The sequence below is a fragment of the Dunckerocampus dactyliophorus genome, chromosome 15 (genome assembly GCF_027744805.1).
Source record: "Dunckerocampus dactyliophorus isolate RoL2022-P2 chromosome 15, RoL_Ddac_1.1, whole genome shotgun sequence".
Taxonomy (NCBI): Eukaryota; Metazoa; Chordata; class Actinopteri; order Syngnathiformes; family Syngnathidae; genus Dunckerocampus; species Dunckerocampus dactyliophorus.
The window spans coordinates 27,923,677-27,944,929 of NC_072833.1; the positions used below are offsets into that span (position 1 = coordinate 27,923,677).

At 46.2% G+C, this 21,253-nt stretch overlaps 1 protein-coding gene across 6 annotated transcripts in view; it reads left to right on the plus strand.

Annotated features, from left to right (window-relative positions):
- Positions 1 to 21,253, plus strand: part of LOC129194610 (plexin-B2-like) — a 72,329-nt gene that overhangs the window by 37,986 nt on the left and 13,090 nt on the right. For 5 of the 6 annotated variants that reach the window (XR_008573769.1, XM_054799780.1, XM_054799779.1 and 2 more), the window contains 15 exons: positions 11,337 to 11,854; positions 11,933 to 12,259; positions 13,679 to 13,817; positions 13,908 to 14,053; positions 14,122 to 14,301; positions 14,936 to 15,070; positions 15,393 to 15,493; positions 15,571 to 15,697; positions 17,316 to 17,478; positions 18,392 to 18,503; positions 18,578 to 18,689; positions 18,774 to 18,875; positions 18,959 to 19,054; positions 20,855 to 20,942; positions 21,061 to 21,224. Coding sequence is in view for 5 of the 6 variants with exons in the window: in XM_054799777.1 (XP_054655752.1) it covers positions 11,337 to 11,854; positions 11,933 to 12,259; positions 13,679 to 13,817; positions 13,908 to 14,053; positions 14,122 to 14,301; positions 14,936 to 15,070; positions 15,393 to 15,493; positions 15,571 to 15,697; positions 17,316 to 17,478; positions 18,392 to 18,503; positions 18,578 to 18,689; positions 18,774 to 18,875; positions 18,959 to 19,054; positions 20,855 to 20,942; positions 21,061 to 21,224 (2,510 nt within the window). In the remaining variant the exon portion in view is untranslated. The remainder of the gene's footprint in view (positions 1 to 11,336; positions 11,855 to 11,932; positions 12,260 to 13,678; positions 13,818 to 13,907; positions 14,054 to 14,121; positions 14,302 to 14,935; positions 15,071 to 15,392; positions 15,494 to 15,570; positions 15,698 to 17,315; positions 17,479 to 18,391; positions 18,504 to 18,577; positions 18,690 to 18,773; positions 18,876 to 18,958; positions 19,055 to 20,854; positions 20,943 to 21,060; positions 21,225 to 21,253) is intronic. The other variant, XM_054799781.1, reaches the window with a different exon arrangement.

Here is a 21,253-nt window from a genome sequence, read left to right on the forward strand (position 1 = left end):
CCCCCATGTCCATACTTTTTTAAGGGTGGCAGGTGTGGAAAGGTGCTCATTTGTCTTTTGGTCCAATGACTTTAATGGGGATGTGTTGATTGACTGTGAGTTTGCTGTGGTTGAGCGACCGCTATAGTATTGATGGATTGTTTTGATCCGACAGGAGCCTCGTGTGGAGGTGAAGATCCAGATCAACGTGTCTTCTCCAGTAGAAGCACAAGCCTCATTGCTCATGTGTTCCACATGTGGACGTCTGCTGTTGTGCAGCGTAAGAAAAGAAAAGCACACGGCCTGTGACGACATCAACTCCCACCAGGAAGATTTCTTGGGCTGATCAATAACGTCGCCGCTATCAGCTCCCTTGCGTCCTCATCATGTTGTGTTTGATGGTGCCTTTCATGTTTGACTGACGGCTGGTTAATGAGCTCGTTTGCCAGAAGGTTGACCTTTTGGATGAAGAGGAGGAGAAGGCGAGGGTGGAGGAATAAAAGGGAGCACGGGGGCAGATTGTTCATCTATCCGCACCCAACTATGAGTCTATTCTTTCCATTCACTCCTTCTCACAAATACACACACACACGCACACACACACACACACACACACACACACACACACACACACACACACACACATACTGTACTCCCTTGCACACGCACACATGCACATGCAAACACACAGTGAGGAAATACAACACCAGACACGCCCCTGTGCACGTGTACTGTTTGTGTATGTGCATGTCTATGTGTGTGTGCCCCCAGGAAGGTCCTGATGTCTTCTTTTGGGATTTTGTTATTCCAACATATCACCAATTAGCAGCAGGACCTCTTTCATTGCTACAAGGCACACTCTCAATAGTTGTATGTGTGCGTGCGTGCGTGCGTGCGTGCGTGCGTGCGAGCGTGCGTGCGTGCGTGCGTGCGTGCGTGCGTGTGTGTGTGTGTGTGCGCGAGCCCACAGGCAGCTGGCCATGCCCGAGTGTGTTAATTATGTAAATTGGTCATTAGGAAGCCATATGTTTGCCTGCATGGAAGCGCATGGACACACAGTGGCTGAACTGGCTGCAAAAATTAGGTCAGCAAAAAAATGTTCCCTGAATTTTGTGAGTGAAGCGTTTCATCTGCAAAGCAGCCGCCTGGACATCGGATTTTTTTTTGCAGGGTAGGGAGAAAGGATGTAAAGGGCAACGTGTCCATATGGTCTTTTTGGAGGAAGATTCCAGGAAGGGTTTTATACTCCTTGTCAGAGGAGGAACACCATTCATCTTTTAGGCCATCCTGCCAAAGATGGCTCATTAGTTTGAGGTTTGTTTCTACTTTATGTGTCATTTCCTTGCTGCCATTTTCCACAGCATTCTTCTGGATCCTCGTGTGCTGTCTCATGCTAATACTGTATTCCATGTAGACCAGGGGTGCCGTTATGTCGAGCGTAAGGTACCGGTCCATCGTGAAGGTAGTTTGGATTGATTGGATAAACCTCGCTTTGTACATATCATATGACATCAGTCAGCTGATATTCAGCCACCCTCCTGATTTGCTGTTGCTCCTCTGCGGCAAAGATGAAGTGGTGAACACATTTCAAGATAGACACACAAATTATGCAACTTTCATCTTTATGATTGTGATTATGGATCAACTAAGTGAGTGTAAGATGTCTGTATCTGTAATAAAAGTTACGTGTTGACGTGTAGCGGCTAGTTATGTTTTACTTGGTGTCATGAAGTCCACTATAGAAATGTGTGTTTTCTCCACTAGCGTTTGTTAAATTATTATTTCATGATGAACTGGAAAATGTCTCCATTGCTGAAAGCTTTTGAATATGTTGCCTTGACGTCTTTTGCATCATCATTTTCATTTCTTGTATATGTCACGTTTGATAGCAAATGCTAACTAGACGTAATCCATGAAGTGTACAGTATGTGTGTGTATATAAAGAACGCTATGTAGCTATTTTCACTGACGGGTTATGAATGTCAAATACTAATCATTAGTATTTCATATTGTAGTTTCAAGGTTAAGCATTTAGATTCGATTTGGACTTGTAACTTGCCCCTGTGATATCCATGTCTACCTACATAAATGTATCTATTTCCTATATTGATAGTAGGAGGTAGATGTTTGGGACTTGATCATTTGATCAAGTAGCTCGCAGGGTGAAAAAGTGTGGAGACGAATGTATTCCCAGCAAAAAGAAGCCCCCAGGTCCCCCCAACCCCCCACTTTCCCAGACAGCTTCAGTAAAAAAAAAAAAAAAAATAGCCACCTCCAGTGACCTTTGAGCTGCACTGCATGACCGTGAGAGAGTTATGCATGCAGCCTATTTATTTACTATTTTCCAGCACAGAGAGAGAGAGCGAGAGACTGGGGAAGGGATGAAAGCAACAAGAGCTCCTTTCCCTCCTCCAGAGGTCACAGCCTTCTGAGGAGGGTCCCATATGCTCTTATATTGAGCAGACAGGAAGTTGTTGATGGTCATCTACACGGGAAGTCCTGCTGTCCCTCTCAGTCACATTCCTAATCTGTGGGGACATGCCGTGCCTATGAAGAGGGGGGAGAGTCCCTGATGTGTCTCCATCAGTCTGATAGGAAGATGACGTGAACGTGTCAACGCCTGCATGCGCAACACGCAATCCCTCCTCGCTATCTTTCCATCCTCCTCTTATCCTGCATTCCATCTGCAGGCCACCGTGTGGAGCAGAGGGCGTGCGGGGAGGGTACGAGGCGGTAATTAAAGTCAGGAAAAGGCGAGCAAGGAAGATGAGACAAGGAAAGGTGAGGGGAGGGTGAAGAGAAAAGTGAATGAAATGAAATGTCCTGTGGGAATTTCTAGATGAAAGACATCTATAGAGCTGCGGCTTTTATTAAAAACACACACAGCAGACTTCCTCTTATCTCATCAATGCTCCGCTTCATCTGGAACCTCCCTCATCGCCATGACGACACATCCTTTCCCTTGTCACGTTCCTGCCCCGCCACTTTTATCCTTCTTATTTTCTACTTGAATGGACTTTGGTGAGCGTCATTAATCCCTTCCAGAAGGTCCAACTGGAACTTAATCTGGTCCACAAAGTCAAAACAATTCATACGTTTGTAGCAGGGGTGCTCCGATCGATCGGGCACATATGCCGATAAATGCTGTTGAACGCCGATGACAAAAGCTGATACCCATGGCTAGCACTATTGCAGCCCGCAGCCATCCTTGCATGCAGTGTCATGTCCTGATCAGTCAAACTGCAGCTAACGTAGCCACGTTGCTAACACGCGTGTGTGGGGGACAGTCAGAAGGCTAAGCTAATGACAGGAAAAATTATTGAATTCATCGTACAAGAAGAGCAGCCTTCCTCAGCAGTGGAACACTACGAGTTGGCCGAGCGCTTTCTCACGTACCTGGAAGCCAATATCAGGGGTGCACGTTGTTAGTAATTCAATTAGTAATAACCTGTTTTTTGGGGCCCTTGGCAGTCAGCTGATCAAAAGTTGAAGACTATAGAATAAAAATCAACCCTAAAATGAAAATCAAATGCCTAAAAATTAGTGCGTAATGAGTAGCTGTGCCATTCTTGGTGAAAAATGGCTTTGGGTGTGCTTGATGCCAGGGTTTCCAGGAGGCTGGTGGGAATGTTGCTCCAGGTGCTGAAGATGGCTTCACTGTCTGGACCTCATGTCCATTGGTGTAAATCCATCCCCAAATGTTCTCCACTGGATCTAGATGAGGGGAACACACAGGTGGTCCAAAAGAGTGAACTTATTCCTCTGGAAGAAGTCCTTTGTCAAGTGTTGAAAAAGCCAGTCATTACCACACAGACGAGGGCCTCCAGTCATGCAACATCTCCACATAGCCGGTTGCCGTTGGACGCCCCCGCACAACGTGAAGCTCCATTGTTCCATTGAAGGATCATGATGGTGGAAAACATCTCAGGTGGGATCTCCTTGTCATGCTTCAGCTTCAAGGGAGAATCAAACTTTCTTCCACCTTTCAATGTCCCATGTTTGGTGCTCTCCTGCTAATTCACCAATGAACACCCAATGAAGATGTTTTTTTTCATTTTCTGATGGTTATGGGACTGCACTCCACCAGTCACAGCCTTCATTTGGGCCGAAGATGGTCCCGTGTCTTGACGGACAGCCAATGGGATCCTCTGGCTCATTTTTTGGGGTCTACCACTTGACCTTTTTGTTATTTCTTTTGCCTTTTAAAGGCTGTGCTCCTCAGCTTTTGATGAACAGACTATTTCACTTTCATGCTTCTTTTTTTTGCCTCACTCCCATTTCTCCTTTTTGCATTTAGGATCTCTTCTTAGAGCCTCCTCAAGATCCAACTGTAGAAAATGTACATTGTTGAGTGTCCTCATAGCTGGTAATGCTAGTTGTTATTTGCTATTTCTTTCTTATTTGCTGAATATTAAACCGTTTAGACCTGGAGTCTCAAACTCAATTTGACTGGGGTCCAGTGGAGGTAGAGTGTGGGTGAGGCTGGGCCGCATCAAGTATTGGGAGTAGGGCTGGGAATCTCAGGGTACCTCACGATACGATACCATTCACAATACATCCATGTGATAACACCACTGTTAGTTCATTGTTGGTGTTTACTTGCCCCTGGAAGTACTGTATGGAAGTAACACTGAGCTTGCCCGGATGTTGCGGGCTGCAGTTACACTACTCTTTGATGTCGAGTCGCGGGCTGCAAGATACGATTTGGTGGGCCGCAAATGGCCCACGGGCCGCGAGTTTGAGACCCCTGGTTTAGACTGAGTGGAGATTGGATAGTGTTCTTCTTTGGTTGAAGGTTATCAACCAAACCCCACCAGCTCCTGGAAATTGTTATGGTGTGAAATAAAAGTCAAGGACACCTACTAGAGTTGAGTTGATAAAGCGTCCTCGACGACCTTCCCTGACTTCTGAAGGTCAGGCATGGCTCAAGCAGCCAAGAACTTGACAGGATGCTGATGTGTTGTCACTTTTATTATGATGATCCTCCCGGTCGCGTAATGACGGAAGCCCGCAAATCTGTGAGCTTTGTCGCCGTGGAGCTAATTAGCTGCTGTGCTAATGAGGGGCTAATTAGCTAATGATTAGTCACGCTGCCATGTTAGCTACCATCACACCAAATAAGGAGATGTTGTTGTTTCTTCTTCAGAGCGCCATCTCACCTCATCGGATCATCTCCTGGCTTGTATTCTCCAGCTGATACTCGCGGTCTCTCTCTCTGTTCTTTGGCACGGTCTCTCGCTCGCCCTCGCTCTGCTGCCGTCGTCAGCACTTCATATTGTAACGAGAGATTAATGCTGCTCAGCTTCAAAATCACAATCTGCGCTGTCATGATAACACGTGCACACGCACATGCACTAGCACACACGCGCACACACACATGCACAGGCAGGGCTGTGGTATAAAAGAGTGTGATCTGCGGTGGCGGTGCCAAGGTTCTGTGTATTATCAGACTTTCCAGCAGCTCCTTTTTATAATTCCACACCCGTCTAATAACTGCAACGCTTCACTTCAAACACACACACACACACACACACACACACACACACTGGAAAGACACTCCTCTGTGCAGGTTAGAACAAAACGTCTTTGGTGTAGTTTACTTTCCCTTCCAGTGACTCCGCCCCCTGTCACTGCCTTCCAAGTCAAGGCTTCCCTGACCTGCAGAGGAAGTTTGTTAAACATGACCTTTGTCCTTCTTAACCAAATCCAGACCTGAAGCAAGCCTTGGCATTCCAAGCTGACATGAGTGTGAGCTGAGTGTGATGGCGTTAAATCTGTGATAAATCCTTTGGCGTCTGATGATCTCTAACCTGCTTGTCCACACAGCTCATGCTCGTCTCAGCGCCACTCAAACGTGTAAAAGTGAAAAGACGAAGCAGATCTCAGTGTCCCTGGCGTCTTACTGGGAGATAATGGGAATACTGGGACACTAAATCCATTTGCATGTTTTCTTGCAACACAAGACTTCATTCCTTTTACTGACTCAGCTTCTTTTCTGTGACTCACTGAAGTGAATCGGCTCCTCCGTTCACTTGACTCACTTGTCACAAATCCCAAGCACAGAAACTGGCACAGGTGCAACAAACTCGAGTCTTCATCAAGTACTCTGGTTTGTGAAACTTGCAAGCTGAGTGAGGGAAACATTCATTTTGTAGAGTCTGTGATGCCACTCGGGCAGAAGGTGTGACTCAACGGAGACAAGTACCTGTGAGTCCTGAGTTGCGATCCAATTCATCTTATTTATGATGTATTGTGTAAAACTAAGACATGAATAACATCACATTAAAAGCACAAAATGAATGGCGACCCACCATCCACCAGTTAAAGTTCCAGCCAAGTTTTTCCCGAGAGATGATGACATGGCTGTTTGACGTGTGTGGTAAAAGGCAGTGCTAGCATGAATTCACTTGAGACAAATGTGCACATTAGCACTCAATAAGTCATCCAAACTTACCTTTATGCATTCCCACATGGTATCAGCATTTGACACCAAATATGAGGTGAAAGAAAAATGCTAAAAATACATCAGCAGTAGAGATAAAGTTAGCACACCCACAATGGACACGCGTCAAGTGAGACGCATGTAACAGAGAGAATCCGGCCACTTTTCAAAATAAAACGCCATGGAAATAATTTTCCGTACTGTGCGGCCCGGTACCAAATGGCCCAGAGGTTGGGGATCACTGCTCTACAGTACAGCCGAACGGCACCAGGAACAAGAGGCACAGTCAGAGGAGTGACATACGTGTGGGTCACTTCATCATTTCTTGTGTCCAACCTAGTAGGTTGATCATTAAAATTCAAAGGAAATGTGAACATTGAGAGTGTTTAAAATGTGAGACAATGTTCATGCCTGTCAGAGAAAAGTGTATAAAGTGTACGGTGAGGGCTTTTACAGCCTTAAGACATACAGTCATGGAAAACTGATTAGACCACCCTTGTTTCTTCAGTTTCTTGTTCATTTGAATGACTGATACAACTGAAGGTACCTTTGTTTGGACAAATATAATAATCCATTCATCCATCCATCCATCTTCTACCGCTTATCCAAGATGGAGTCACGGGGGCAGCAGCCTAAGCAGGGAGACCCAGACTTCCCTCTCCCCGGCCACTTCATCCAGCTCCTCCCGGCAGATCCTTTTGGATATGTGCCCGATCGATCGGAGCACCCCTGCTACAAACGTATGAATTGTTTTGACTTTGTGGACCAGATTAAGTTCCAGTTGGACCTCCAGGCCAGTTGGAAGACATAGATTCTCCACCGTGTCCTGGGTCTTCCCTGAGGCCTTGTGTCGGTCGGACGTGCCCTGAACACCTCCTGACCAGATGTCCAAGCCACCTCATCTGGCTCCTCTCAATACGGAGGAGTATTGAATTACATAAAGTGTATGCATCAAAGCATACAATTCATTCATAATTGATTTTACGAGTCCATTGATTTAAACCACATAATAACTTACATTCACCTTCACCTTCAAAGAAGCCCAAAATGTAAACAAAGAATTGCGGACATGTGCATCATAAATAATGAGCTCTGCCTGATGTGCCCATCTGATCATTATGACTCTTGTGGACATGACACTGCACAGATATGTAACACACTAACACACACTGGAGCTGTGTTACTGTGTATTTCTAACTCGCTCAGTGGGAGCACTCATGCCGTCCTTTGAATTGAAGGATGGCTGACATGTCAGGAGAAAGTTTGGTGGTTGAGCCACGAAGGACATCACGGAGGTGGCCATCACTCACTCTGGTTCTCAGTCGACTTTTCTTCTGACGTAACAGAGAAAATGTTTGTTCCCATATGTAGTTTGACCCCAACAGGCTCCTCATTCTTTTCGCAGGGCGTCTCATCAGAGGAAACTTGGAATTATCCAAACTCTGATAGAACATTTATGCTTCTTTGCCTTGTAGGTTCTTTTTAAGTGTATTCAGATGATTATTAGGATCAACTAAAAATGCCAGGTCTGCCAGCCACATTGGGTTACTCAGCTCATGAAGAGGTCGGCCCGTCTCTTTCAAAAAGTGGTCGATTTCCGATCTCGGCAAATAAAACCCTGCAGCACTGAGCCAGCGCACATCAGAGTGGTAGAGCACATCTGCGTATTCAGCCTCCACATCAGATAGGAAAGCTTGAAATTCTCTGTGGTACAGTCCTCTAACTTGATTGATGTTGACTTATGTTCATCAGTTGCTTCTTGGTGGATTATACAGTGCATCCTAACAGTCTCATCTTCGCTCTCATTTACCTTGGCGCACACCATCCATGCCATTCCTTTGTGCTCACCTGTCATGGCTGGGGCTCCGTCCGTTGTTCCTCCACAGAGCTTGTTCCATTTAAACCCCATCTTTTCAACTGCCTCTGGCACCGCTTCAAAAATATATCTCGAGTTGTTGCACCTTTTAGGCTTAACATATCAAGCAGTTCCTCCGTACAGCAAAAATGATCATCCACTCCCGCGCGGTGTCTGTGGCATCTATGCTCTCATTGCAGGCTATGGAGTAAAAATCAAAATTGTCTGTCAGCTGACGTGTCAAGTTAGCCGACAAGTCCTTGATTGTCCGCACCACAGTATTCCTGGATAAACTCATGTTGTTGAAATCCTGCACTTTTTCCAGGCACATTATTTCCGTGATTTGAATGAGGCACTGCTTTATGAAATCGGCGTGCTGTGCAATGAGTTTATAAGCTCCATAGCTTGCTGTCCTGCTGTTTTGGTAGCACAGGAAAAAAACCTGTTGTTGCGCTTGCAGCCTAGTTGCCATTTGCTTGACTTTGTGTTTGTTCGGCACTGGTGTACAATGTGTAGATCTGATGTTTGGTCTCATAGTGCCGACGTGCATGATACTCTTTCATCACTGCAACATCTTCATTGCAAATCAAACAGACACACTTTCCGTTGTTTTCTTTGAAGAAATAGTCATTTTCCCACCGTGTTTGAAACCTTCTACATTCACTTGCTCTCTTGCGTTTCTACGGTGCTGCCATTTCTGCTGATTTGTGGTAAAAGTTTTTACTGAGGGTTCTTGAATGCCTCAGGAAGGACATGCTGTCGTATTTACTGAGGGTCATTGAATGCCTCAAGAGATGTGTTGGTTGTACCTGTCGCCATCTGGTGTTGAAACTGACAAGTGCAACAGATCAAAATCTTAAGATCTTAAAACCTGATCAAAATCTTAAGACCAGTTGAAAAATGGCTGTTATTAGCATGTTGCACATTTGGATCGTAATGAGGTTTTAAGTAGAGCTACAATATGCAAAAACAAGAAGGGGGAGTGAGACAAAAAACATTTGGAACTTGTCATTTAAACAACAACAACAACAAAACTGAAATAGGTTGTTTGTCAGCTGATCAAAAGTTTAAGACCACAGGCTATAAAAGCCCAAATGTGCTCCAAATGTTGATGTGGTGTCATCATTCCCACTGTCATGCCCTCCTGATGCTAAAGCTAAGAAGCTTTCTCTTTTTCAACGTGGTGGGATTGTGGAGCTGCATAAGCAAGGCCTCTCGCAGCGTGCCATGGCTGCTGAGGTTAGGAGCAGGAAATCAGTCATTCTACTTTTTTGGAAAGATCTTGAGCATTATGGAACAAAAAAGTCACACCTGCGCTGAGCCGGAGGATCCCATTGGCTGTCCATCAAGACACAGGGCGGTCTTCCACCCACATGGAGGCCTCACTGGTGCTGACTGCAGCGCAATAACCATCAGACGACATCGGAGGGAAAAGGCTTTAAAAAACAAAAAAGGAATTCAAAGACCTCGTCTCCTTCAAGGCCACAAAAGTGCCCGTTTAGACTTTGCCAGGGAGCATCAAACATGGGACATTGAAAGGTGGAACAAAGTTTTATTCTCTGATGAGAATAAATCAGTTCCAGACAGTTGATGTCCTTGGTGAAGACATCTTCACCACTTGGAGCAATGTTCCCACTAGCCTCCTGGAAACACTGGCATCAAGCATGCCCAAAGCCATCTTGGAAGTGATGAACAAGAACGGTGGAGCTCCTCATTACCGAGTCCTACTGACAACATTTTTGGTTCTAGTTTGGAGACTTTTTGGTTATTTTTGAGCGATGGTCTTAAACTTTTAAACAGCTGATAAACAGCCTATTTCAATTGAATTGTTGTTTTCAATAAATGACTTTTTCAAAGTGCTTTTTGTCTCACCCCCCCTTCTTGTTTTTGCATATTGTAGCTCTACTTCAAACCTCATTAAGATCCAAATGTGCAACATGATCATTCTAGCAAGTTTTCAACTGCTCTTAGGATTTGGATCAGGAGTGAATATTCAGAATTGGCCTGCGGGCTGTAGTTTGGCCACCCCTGCTTTAGTTGTACCAGGCATTAAAGTGGGTCAATAAACTGGAGAAAAACGGCTGATCTCATCATTTTTTCCATGACTGTATGTAATCATTGGAAAGAAATCAAGTTGGCTACTTGCCGGATTTCACTTGTTGCGGGCTATTTTGGGAACCAATCAGTGCACGTGAATAATGTTGAATCATTATGTGTGGTTGTTTTGACGTTAGTGTTTTTGTGTTACGTGAATGTGATCACTGTCTGTTTCTGAGTCGCTTCTTTGTCTTCACTTTCAGGTTGCTGAGTGTCCAGCCAAGTTGTTACCACATGGTACCATTTTGTGTGTGTGTGTGTGTTGACAGCATAAATCCACGTTAAACATGAAGAGGTGTATTACAAATTGTGCTTTTTAGGAAGATAATAACAGCGACTTTGCTGCACATGTTTTCTTATTGTGGCTGCAGCCTTATTATCTGTCTAAAGTCAGAGTTGATGAGATGAATATGACCGCTGCTAAGTGCGTATCCACACATACTGTACTGTATTGTGCATGTTTGTGTAGAGAAGTGTTCTTCGGAAGACCACAGCTTGTTTAACAGCCACGGGCGGCTGCTATAATTAAACCCGCTAATGGAGCAGGCACGTCGCTAACAGATTTACTTCATGCCAACGTCTCCTTCTTCTTCTTTGCGTCCGTCCCTGATGATCTAAGTTCAAGTTTGGACCTCCACCTTCTCCACCATGCCCACCCTCTAGGAGCGGATCTTTGCTGTCCTTGGAGGACGAATAAGCTCTTCTGATGTTTAACCATCAGCGCTCCGTGTTGCCAAACATGTGCACCTAGCAGTTTACAGCATTTGAGGAAAGAATTGTTTCCCGCTTAGAGAGATTAGTCCTGTCTAATTAGTCCGCGTCTGTGGAGGAAGATTGACGCTAAGTCTGCTAACTTCCTCTAAAGTCATCTTTCAAGATGAAGTGAAAGTCAAAGGGAGTTTTAAAGCCTGAAATGATCTTGCTGAGGAGAATGAAATGTTTTCTGTATTTGTCTTCTTTCAGCAGCCATGATGGAGCGCTGGTGGGCGTGGCCCGTCCTGGTCACCTTGGCGACCATGTTCCTTGGCGGTTCCTGCAGTAAAAACTCAGAGTTCTCCTCCGACACGCTGATCAACAACGTGGCCCGAGACCCTCGCTCCGGGCGGCTGTACGTGGGCGCTGTGAACGCCCTCTACCAGCTGACCCCTGACCTGGTGGCGGAAAGCCGCATAGAGACAGGGCCGAGGCGGGACAACCGGCAGTGCACGCCACCCATCACGGAGGCGTGCGAGGACGCCGTGGACACGGACAACCACAACAAGCTGCTCCTGGTCCATGCCGCCAAGGACACACTGGTGGTGTGTGGCAGCATCTTCAGGGGCATCTGCTCACTGAGGAACCTCAGCAACGTGGAGCACGTGATCTACTTCAGCGACAGCAAGGGTGAGAAGTCGTATGTGGTGAGCACCGAGGAGAGCGTCTCGGTGGTGGGGGTCATGTCCTATTTCACCAAGGACAGAGACAACTTCACTGTCTTCCTGGTGAGGAGAAAGCGCATCATCTCCTTAAAAACTCCAAACCACACCTTCTTTGACCTCCTCGTCTGCTTCCCCTGCTAGGTGGCCAAAGGCTACGGCAGCCACGACAGCACCAAGCTCATCTCCACACGTATCCTCCGGGACTACGGCGAGTGGAACATCTTTGAAAACATCATCGACGCCTCGGCCGTGCAGGCCAACCCATTTGTGCTGAAATACCTCCACGACTTCCGATTCGCCTTCAAAGACGGCGGATTTGTCTACTTCCTGTTCTCACGCACGCTGGGAATGCAGGACACCAAGAACTTCACCTTCATCACCAGGATGTGCGAGGACGACCAGAGCTACTACTCGTACACCGAGCTGCAGCTCAACTGTAGCGCCGCAAACAAGTACAACAAAGTTCAGGTAGCTGATCTTCATCTTGGTATTCTTCAAGCTTCCTTTCATTCCGGCACAATCGCGTCTTCTTAGCTGCTGATGGTGTGCTTCTTGTCAGCCTCACCTTGATTGCTTTGCAACATCAGTAAACCTCACTGCACACCCAACTCACCAGACCAGATTTTAATATTCATTTCAATAAAAGTACAATGAAAAAAAAGACAAACTTTATTTAAACACACTCACAAAACAGTGGCGGAGCGTTTTGAAATGTTTATCTTCCCAAAAATTGCAAAGATATTTTGCATGTCAATGTATATATTATTGGCAACACTTTTTGATAGCAACTAAACCTTGCACTGTTATAATACATCGTAAGTAGAATAATCCTAATAAAGCCCACTGTTGGTCTGTTTACATCAGGGCTGTCCAGCTGATGGTTAGTTCTAATAAAGACAACATGATGCATATATGGAAAGACAAATGTTGGTGTTTCTATTAGTTATTAGTATCAACATTTTACCTTTTCTAGTGACATTATACTTTTTTGCTCTATTTTTCCACTTTTGCTGGGTTGTTGTTTATTCTATTTGTGCAATGGGCCACGTTCCACAGATGGCCCATGCACCGCACTTTGGACCAGGAAGGTGAGGTGAAGCTTGGTGACGGAGGAGTGTGTCCAAGCTCTGCCTTCTTGGCTCTGTTGGTCAGGGGCAAGGTTGCCTTGTGGAGGGTTTTTTACAGCTTTCAGGCATTGCGGGGGCGGCGCTCACTCCCGCACGCCTGCTGGGGGATTCTTCATCTTCGGTGATGGCTTGTATATAATTAGCCAATAAATGCATGATGCAATAAACACTAAAATGCACACCTTTACTCGCTAAATATACTGTAGTGACAATGTAGCTAAATTGCCAACACGGACCTCCTCTATGTATGGGGCATGTTATGAAACGGAACCAGTGATCGCCGGTGATTAAACGTTTGCGCTGAGCCAAATGCAGTGAGTGTGAATAGAAGCACTCAGTGATTAACGGTGCTGACGTCTACTGTACGTGGGTTGATCTGACAAACCTTCAGTAAAGTTGATGAAGTGTAGAATTACAACAGCTTCTAGTTGGACATCAACAAGTAGCAAGCAGACGTTTTAACTCTGATGGAAAAAACATCCACACGCCACTCACTGACACTGGGAACACCACGGTAGGTTGGCTTGCAGGGTTTAAAGTGTGCATAAATGACTTCATGCACGCTTGCACACTGCCACTTCCATATTGTACTGTATTATCATTCATACTTCACAGGCTGCTCTGTTCTCACCATGCAGCTTTTTTCCAGACCACAAATCTACTCACCTTTCAATCTCTTTGTGTCGTTTAATAAACCCCTAGTAAACATTGCCTACTTCCTGTTTGTAAATGACTCTTGTTCCTCTTCCTGCCCCTCCAGGCCGCCTACGTCACAACACCAGGGGAGGTTCTGGCTCAGAATCTGACCAGATCGGGCCAGTATGGATCAGTCTTGGCCTCTGACAAGGTTCTGTTTGTCACCTTCTCTTCTGATGAGGACCCGTCCACTTCAGCCATGTGTAAGTTGCTCCAACATGGCGTCCTTGTGGTTATTTAGAGAGGAAGGCCGTGTGTGCTTTGACAGGAACTGACTGTGTTGTGGCTGCTAGGTATGTACCCTCTGCGTGCTATAAATAAGAGACTGCTGGCCATAATCGGCGCCTGCTACAGCCACGGCGGCCTCATTGACGACAGGCCCTCCGTCTACTCGCCATACTCCACCAAGTCGGGGGGTCTGTGCAGCAGCAACAACCAGGTGGGCATGGTCAACATTGTGCATCCTCACGTGTGGACACGGTGCCAAGTTTGTGTTTGCTCCCACAGCAAAACATGATGCTGAAGTACAAGTGTGGCGCTGAGTTCCTGCCCTCGCCGCTGGCCAGCAAAGCTAACGTCGCTCTAGTCGCCGAGCCCTCGCTGGTCCGTAAGGGTCACATGACTGCTGTGGCCGTGGCTGTGGAAATGGGACACGCTGTGGCCTTCCTGGGCACCGCAAACGGAGAGGTAGAGTGCCACGAAACTTGCCATTTTAATGGCCGCCACACACGCCGCCAGTCCGTTCATTTTCAATGGAAGATGCGCCACACGGCGAGTATTATGGCTCACCGTCCTGCCAGGCGACAAGCGAAATTATGTGCTCATGCATGTCATCATGCACACGCTGCCTTGCGACGCGATCCCAAAGGTTGGCCCAGACGAGGACCAATGATCAGGAGTTTCATTGGTGGACCAAAGAGCAGACAGGATGCTATTCCGTGCTCTCTCGCAGGTAAACATGGAGGAACAAAATAATACTTGCCGTGTCAGATTCCACGGATCTATTAGACATTTCTAAAAAAGAATATAGAGAGATAAGGCAACCAGAAGAAGCGTGGGAATTTGTTGGCGCCAGTTAACATGTCAGATACGTTTTCATGAAGTTTCCCTCCACTGGCAGCCAATCAAAACGGTGGGAGACTCGTCATTTGCTCTGGATGTGAGTGTGTCGCTCACCGGTGTCGCTGGCCGCAGCCCCTTGTCGTCTCCCGTGTGCAGGGTTGCTGCACGTTGGCCATGAGTTTTGCCAATCTGAGTTGTCACCTCCTGCATGTGCCCATAACGCGTCAGTGAAGAGGTTTTATTTTGTGTCTGCGTGCAGGTGCTCAAGCTGCACCTCTCCGCCCACCCAGAGGTGTATGGGCGGTCTTCAGGTGAGATGACGAGCGACAAGGTCAACAAGGATCTGCTGTTGGATTCCCAGCTGCAGCACTTGTATATCACCACCGAGAAGAAGGTGATTTATCTTCTTTACTAAGCTGTTCCCCTGCAGCACCACCTGAAGGTCAGCTTGTCACGGCTTTGATTTCACATTTCATTTCATCTGCATGTCCTCCTTGATCCTTTCTTAGCCCGACAGCCCAACATCCGTCTACGTTAGCGCTCATTGATTTCTTCTCTTTGTTTTTCTTCTCCTCATCCATCTATCTGAAACGTGTCCCTTCATCTTTGGGCCGCCACACTCTAATGGACCACGTCTTATTGATTTACACATGAATTCATTAGTTTGCTTTGATGCGCTGGAATATCCCTGCCACAATAAAAGTCTCTGTCCGCAGATCACCAAGGTTCCAGTCCAGTCCTGTCACCTGAAGACAGACTGCCAGTCCTGTATGTCCCTGAAGGACCCGTACTGTGGCTGGTGTGTGCTGGAGGGAAGGCAAGCAACTTCCACATCATGATTCTACAGTAACTCGTGAAGTCAATAAGTGTTCTCAGGTCAGATATCCCTTCCAGGTGCACCAGGAAGCAGGAGTGCAGCAGGTGGACCGAGGAGAACACCTGGCTGTGGTCGCCCTATCAGCAGTGTGTGGAGATCCAGGCCTTTGACCCTCCAAGCATCAGCTGCCAGAAGACGCAGCAGGTAGGCTTCACTGAAGGACAGCTCAGAGACATTGGTCCTCGTTTGGGATGTAAATCTCTTTGCATCTAGATACGCAGGTTACCTTGCCATTGCATTTTCAAAACAGGATGATTTCATACAGCGTACATATGGTATGATTCAATACAATTCCTTTGGGTCGAGGGAAAGGCTTCTTGAGACGTCATCCGTACTTCTGTGAAGAAGGTGTCGGACGTTTCGCTCCTCATCCAAAGAGCTTCGTCAGCGAACTAATAAGTGCTGGTAGCTTAGGCCTTAAATACAGTAAGAGTGGGCGGAATTGGTGTGCCAACACCCTCCTCCTATTGGTTCCTTACACTAAGCCTGGGAGGAGTAGTGGTCTAATCCTCTCCTTCCATTAGCACCCCCGATAAAAGGGAAGTGTCGCTCCCTGTAGTTGGGTATGAACGACTCTGATACTGGCTCGTTAGCATCTATTATTCTGGCTCGGCCCTGGCTCCACCTCATTTGCAAGACTAAGAGCTGTGGGTTTTGGTCTCAGTAACCTGCTGAACACAGGGTCCAAATTAAACCTCAAACCACCATTCCGATGCAATGATGGGTTCTGTTGTTTGACAAAAATAGCTTCCTTTACTCCTCTTTCAAACCATCTGTTTTCTTTGGCCAAAATCTTTACATTGCTGTCCTCAAAAGAGTGATTGGTTGCTTTAAGGTGTAGATGTACTGCTGATTGAGGACCACTAGAATTGTCCCTGCGATGTTGATAAAGCCTTTTTTGGAGCATTTGCTTAGTTTCCCCAATGTAGTGCTCTTTGCATTCCTCATCTTTACAGTGGATGGAATAGACCACATTGCTCTGCTTTTGGTTTGGAGCCTTGTCTTTAGGATGCACTCATTTTTGTCTCAGGGAGGAATGTTTAAGTTGTTGATTGCGGCGACCTGTTCCACTTTTTTCAGTGGTCCTTGAATGCACCATCAATCCTTCTCCCACACTGCACAGAGACTACTATACTGTATTTTTAGCCTTTTTTATTTCACCTCATATTTGCTCCCAAATGCTGATACTATGTGCGGATGCAAAAAAGGTTAAATTGGATGACCTCATTGGGTGCTAATGTTAATATCTGTTGGATTTGTGCACAACCTCAAGTTAATTTGTGCTAGCAAATAGTGACTTATAATCTAAAGACAAAGTCCAGGCTGGTACTGGTGAATGGTGGCTCTGTATTCATTTAGTGCTTTTCAATTCATGTTGTTCCTGCCTTACTTTTACTCAATACGTCATAATGTATGTATGTTTTGCTGATGTGTTGAAAATATTTCCCGGTGACTAGCTAGTGTGCTGCTAATGCTATTTACGTCCATTCTGGTCTTCGGTCATGCTAAGACAATCCATTGGCCAGCAGCCCAGGCACTTGCATTGTTTAAGAGACGGACTGTCAAGCGGTTGCTAGTCTTGCGATACCTGGTGCACATCTCTACAATCCGCTCATCTAAGGATTTATGGCTGCTTAATATCCATCCAGGAGGCTCATACCTATGCTGCCGCATCCACATCGCAGCTTGTCAAAGTGCATATCCGGTCACATCGGTTTATCCTTCACAACGGTAGTCCTCATGTAGAAGTTGTCTTTTCCAGGTGGACATCAGCATCCCCACCCTGCCCAGGCTGAGACAGTCAGACAAGCTCCATTGCCTCTTTGAATCGTTCCCCAGCGGAGCAGCGGTGACTGGCGGCCAGGCAGTGGTCACCTGCTCCTTGCCAGATCTTGTGGATATCCCGCCCACTCCTGATCAACAAGGTAAGCTAGCAGCTGGCAAAGTAGTTAGCTTGGAAGGAATGGATCGTCTTAGACTCTCATCAAAGCATCAGTTTATGCTCAATGACTAGATAGGACAGCTGCTTTGTGGTTGAATGCAACCTATTATAAGTTTAAAAAAATGCATATTTTAGCACATTTTATTGTATTTTTTGCCTAAATTAAGCATTTTTCAGTATAAACATGTCTAAAAGAAGTCAAATACACTTGTCACTAGGTGGCAGTAATGTTGCTGTAATGTCGGCTGAGACAAGCACCAGACTTGATGGTTTTTATTGCAGCTTTGAATGACCTCACAACAGACACAATAATCCCTAACACGTAACCCACGCCAAGATAAAACTCAACTCTGCATCCATGACATCACTGTCCACTCCCCCATTCAGCTCCCTTCGCACCAAAACACATTTACACCAGCACAAGCCTTATTTATGTCTATGTCCTGCTTTCTCTTATGTCTGACTGACTATAGGGGTGTTATTTCATGCCTAGAGGGCTCTAATCATGTTAAAATATGTATTTAGAAGGGTTGTCCATGCTCTAACTACCAAAATATTCCATTTCTTAATAAGGAATCCTATTTTCTGAAATCGACTTATGACGGTTGGGTCTGGAAGCAATTAAAGGCGGGATTGCTGTACTCCAGTGGGTTGTGATAACGACTGTCATGGGTTGGCAGAGGTCTAACGACACTGTATCTTAACCACTGTTGTTTTGCATCACAAAACAGGATAAATGCTTGGGTCCTGCACCTGCACGAGAGCTGTCCTATCTAGTCATTGAGCATGAAGTGATGAAGCCAAACGTCTTCTAAGACCGTCCAGCTGTGATGGATTCATTCATGATGTTAGCTTGGAAGGCTTTTTACACAATTGTCACATGTGTTTGCGTCCAGACTTTGTGTCCGTCCCCGTCCAAATTGTGGTGAACGACGGGATTGTGGTGACGTCCGGAGAATATCACTTCTATAACTGTGCCGCCACAGTCAGAAAGAACCCTAACACACCGTAAGAAGGCAGCCATTACACACTGACTTAGGTGACTCAAACAGCACACACGCTTTCATGTGTGTGTGTTACAGGTGTATTTCGTGCGTGACCAGTGAATGGGGCTGTCAGTGGAACGCTCGGGAGCACCGATGCAGCGACAATGATGATGCTGTGGCTGGAAGCCACATCATCAATCCTCAACAGGTTCATTTGCTCTTCCTCCTCAGGTCCAAGTAGTTATGTCTTTTAGCCACCGGAGACAAATTGTTGTCGCTTTGTCTCTCCCAGCTGGACCGTTGTCCTCAGTTTGAGTCTCCGGAGCCGCTGCTGATCCCTGTGGGCTTTGAGGTGCCCATGAGCTTCCAGGGAAGAAACCTGGACATCTACACGGTGAGGACAACACCACCACCACCACCATCGTCAGCAGCAGCAGTAGCATTTCCATGTCTCTCGTGTCCCCGCCTCCTGTCCAGGGCCGGAGGTTTGTGATAGGGACGGAGCTGATGAAGCAGATGGAGGAGGAGGTCATGCAGGAGCAGGGGTCAAAGTTTAAATTCAGAGGACACGAGGTAAAAGAACATCTTCGGGCTTTTTTTTAACCCTTGGGAGTCCAGGGTAGGATTTAGTGTTTTTATATTTCCCCTTAAAAACTTGCTTAGTTGGTTGACTATATTTTCAGTCGGAGCTGACGTGTGTGACTGTACAGTTATTATTTTACCATTCTGGCGTCATGTATGAACACACTTGGCCTAAAATCACACAACAACCTAAAGCCCTGGTTGGGAAAATTTATTTTTTTTGCCATAAAACAATAAGATATTAAAAGCATGGGTAATTCATAGAACGACACCGTTCCGTAGCGTCTTTGTATCCTTGTTAAAACTGCTGCCATCGTATTTTCCTCCTCCTCATCCTACTTTTTGAACCGAAGATTCATTTATTCCGTAATGGTGCCCTACAGCTGCAACGTCTTCCTTCAGCATGTCCAGAAGTCCAACTTTTTGTGTGATGGTCCTCTGCCTTTTGGGTGCAGAACGTTTTGTTGACACTGTGGGTTTTGTAGGGGAGAAAACTTGCAAACATACAGCATTCTGAGTCACGTGGTTAGCTGCTTCTTCTTCTATTGTTTATCGGAGGTTTGTCAAGCAGCTCACACGGTTAGCTAGTAGATAGTTGATAGAGAAGAACATAACAGGAGACTGCACGAAGGAAATTAACTATGGAATGCAGAACACGATGCACGGGTTCTCCTTTTCGAATCAGGAAGCAGAACACAATGCATGTTCATACGCTGTTAAAAAAAACATGCAAAATTGCACAAAAAAAATCTGTAGCAAGTCACAAAAGGTGAACCGCAATGTAGCGAGGGAACACTTTACACGCAATAAGGAAGTGGCGGTGCACCAGGCAGGATTGGAAGAGCACATGAAGTCTTTCATGTACACTATAAACCTTGCAATCCTACCTGCGCTCCGTGTTCACAGCGTCACTCACTTGTGACGTTGTGACTGCTTTTTCCGTGGGAGTTGAAGAGCTGCCATGGCGTTAATGTCCAAGCAGAAGCTGTACTAATTCTACATTTCATCAAACTTACTTAAGATTTGGCAGATGTAAACACCATGGATGCCTGCAACAAAACAGCCGCTAAGGCTTTGATTGATGAACTGAGAAGGTGGTGTCATGTCTCATTGCTTTCAGTGCCTTCAAAAAGAGAAATATGTGAGCCGTGCTGGTGCTTCCAGCGGACACGAGGGCGTGGCCTGCTGAGACTCAGCTTATTCATTCTTCCTGCACACTAATTTACATTTGATCTCTTCTTCCTTCCATTGGATGTGCTCCTATTAACACATTAGATTGTATGATGAAGCTTGTCTGAGTAAATAAGAAGTATTTACTTTCAGCTGAAACTACTTCTGTCCTCCTGGCCTTCACACTATCAGCAATGTGTGAATGCGCCCCCTGTGGGCCACAATCATTCCCACCGAGCTCCAGGCGCACGGCACACGGAGTTCAGACACGCTTTAAGTGTGTGTGTGTGTGTGTGTGTGTGCATGTGCTTTCACCACCATTTGACTTCTCATTATCTGGTATTTGTCTGTGGAAAGATCCTTTTATGTCTGCTATTATTCCTCCTCACGTGAATGCTGCACACACATTTTCATGTCTGTGTGCGTGTGCATGCGTGCGATGGATGTGCTGACCCTTGCTGCTAGAAAGATGCAGAGTCCAGCATCCAGCTCCAAATCACTGACATGTTTTGAAGTTTTGTATTTATGTGTGTGTGTGTGTGCGTGTGCGTGTGTGTGTGTGTGTGTGCGTGTGCGTGTGTGTGTGTGTGTGTGTGTGTGTGTGTGTGTGTGTGCGTGTAGTTTTCCTACTCTAAGCAGCAGGAGGTGAACATTTCCTTCCATGTGATAGAACGTGACACAGAGCGCAAGATTGACAGCACCCTGACAGGTTAGTGTGTGTGTCTCTCTGTCTCTCTCACACACACACACACACACACACACACACACACACACACACACACACACACAGACTTGTGCTATGGTGTCTAAGCTGTGCTGTTCTGCAGTGGTTCTGTACAACTGCTCGGTGGGAAGAGAGGACTGCAGTCTGTGCAAACACGCTGATGCCAAGTACGAGTGTGTTTGGTGCGCCGGCTCGCAGGCGTGCGTGTATCGACAATTGTGCCCCACCGCGCAGCCGGCGCTTTGTCCCGCCCCCAAGATCACCGACGTAAGATGTGCATGTTTGTCGTGGTCTCT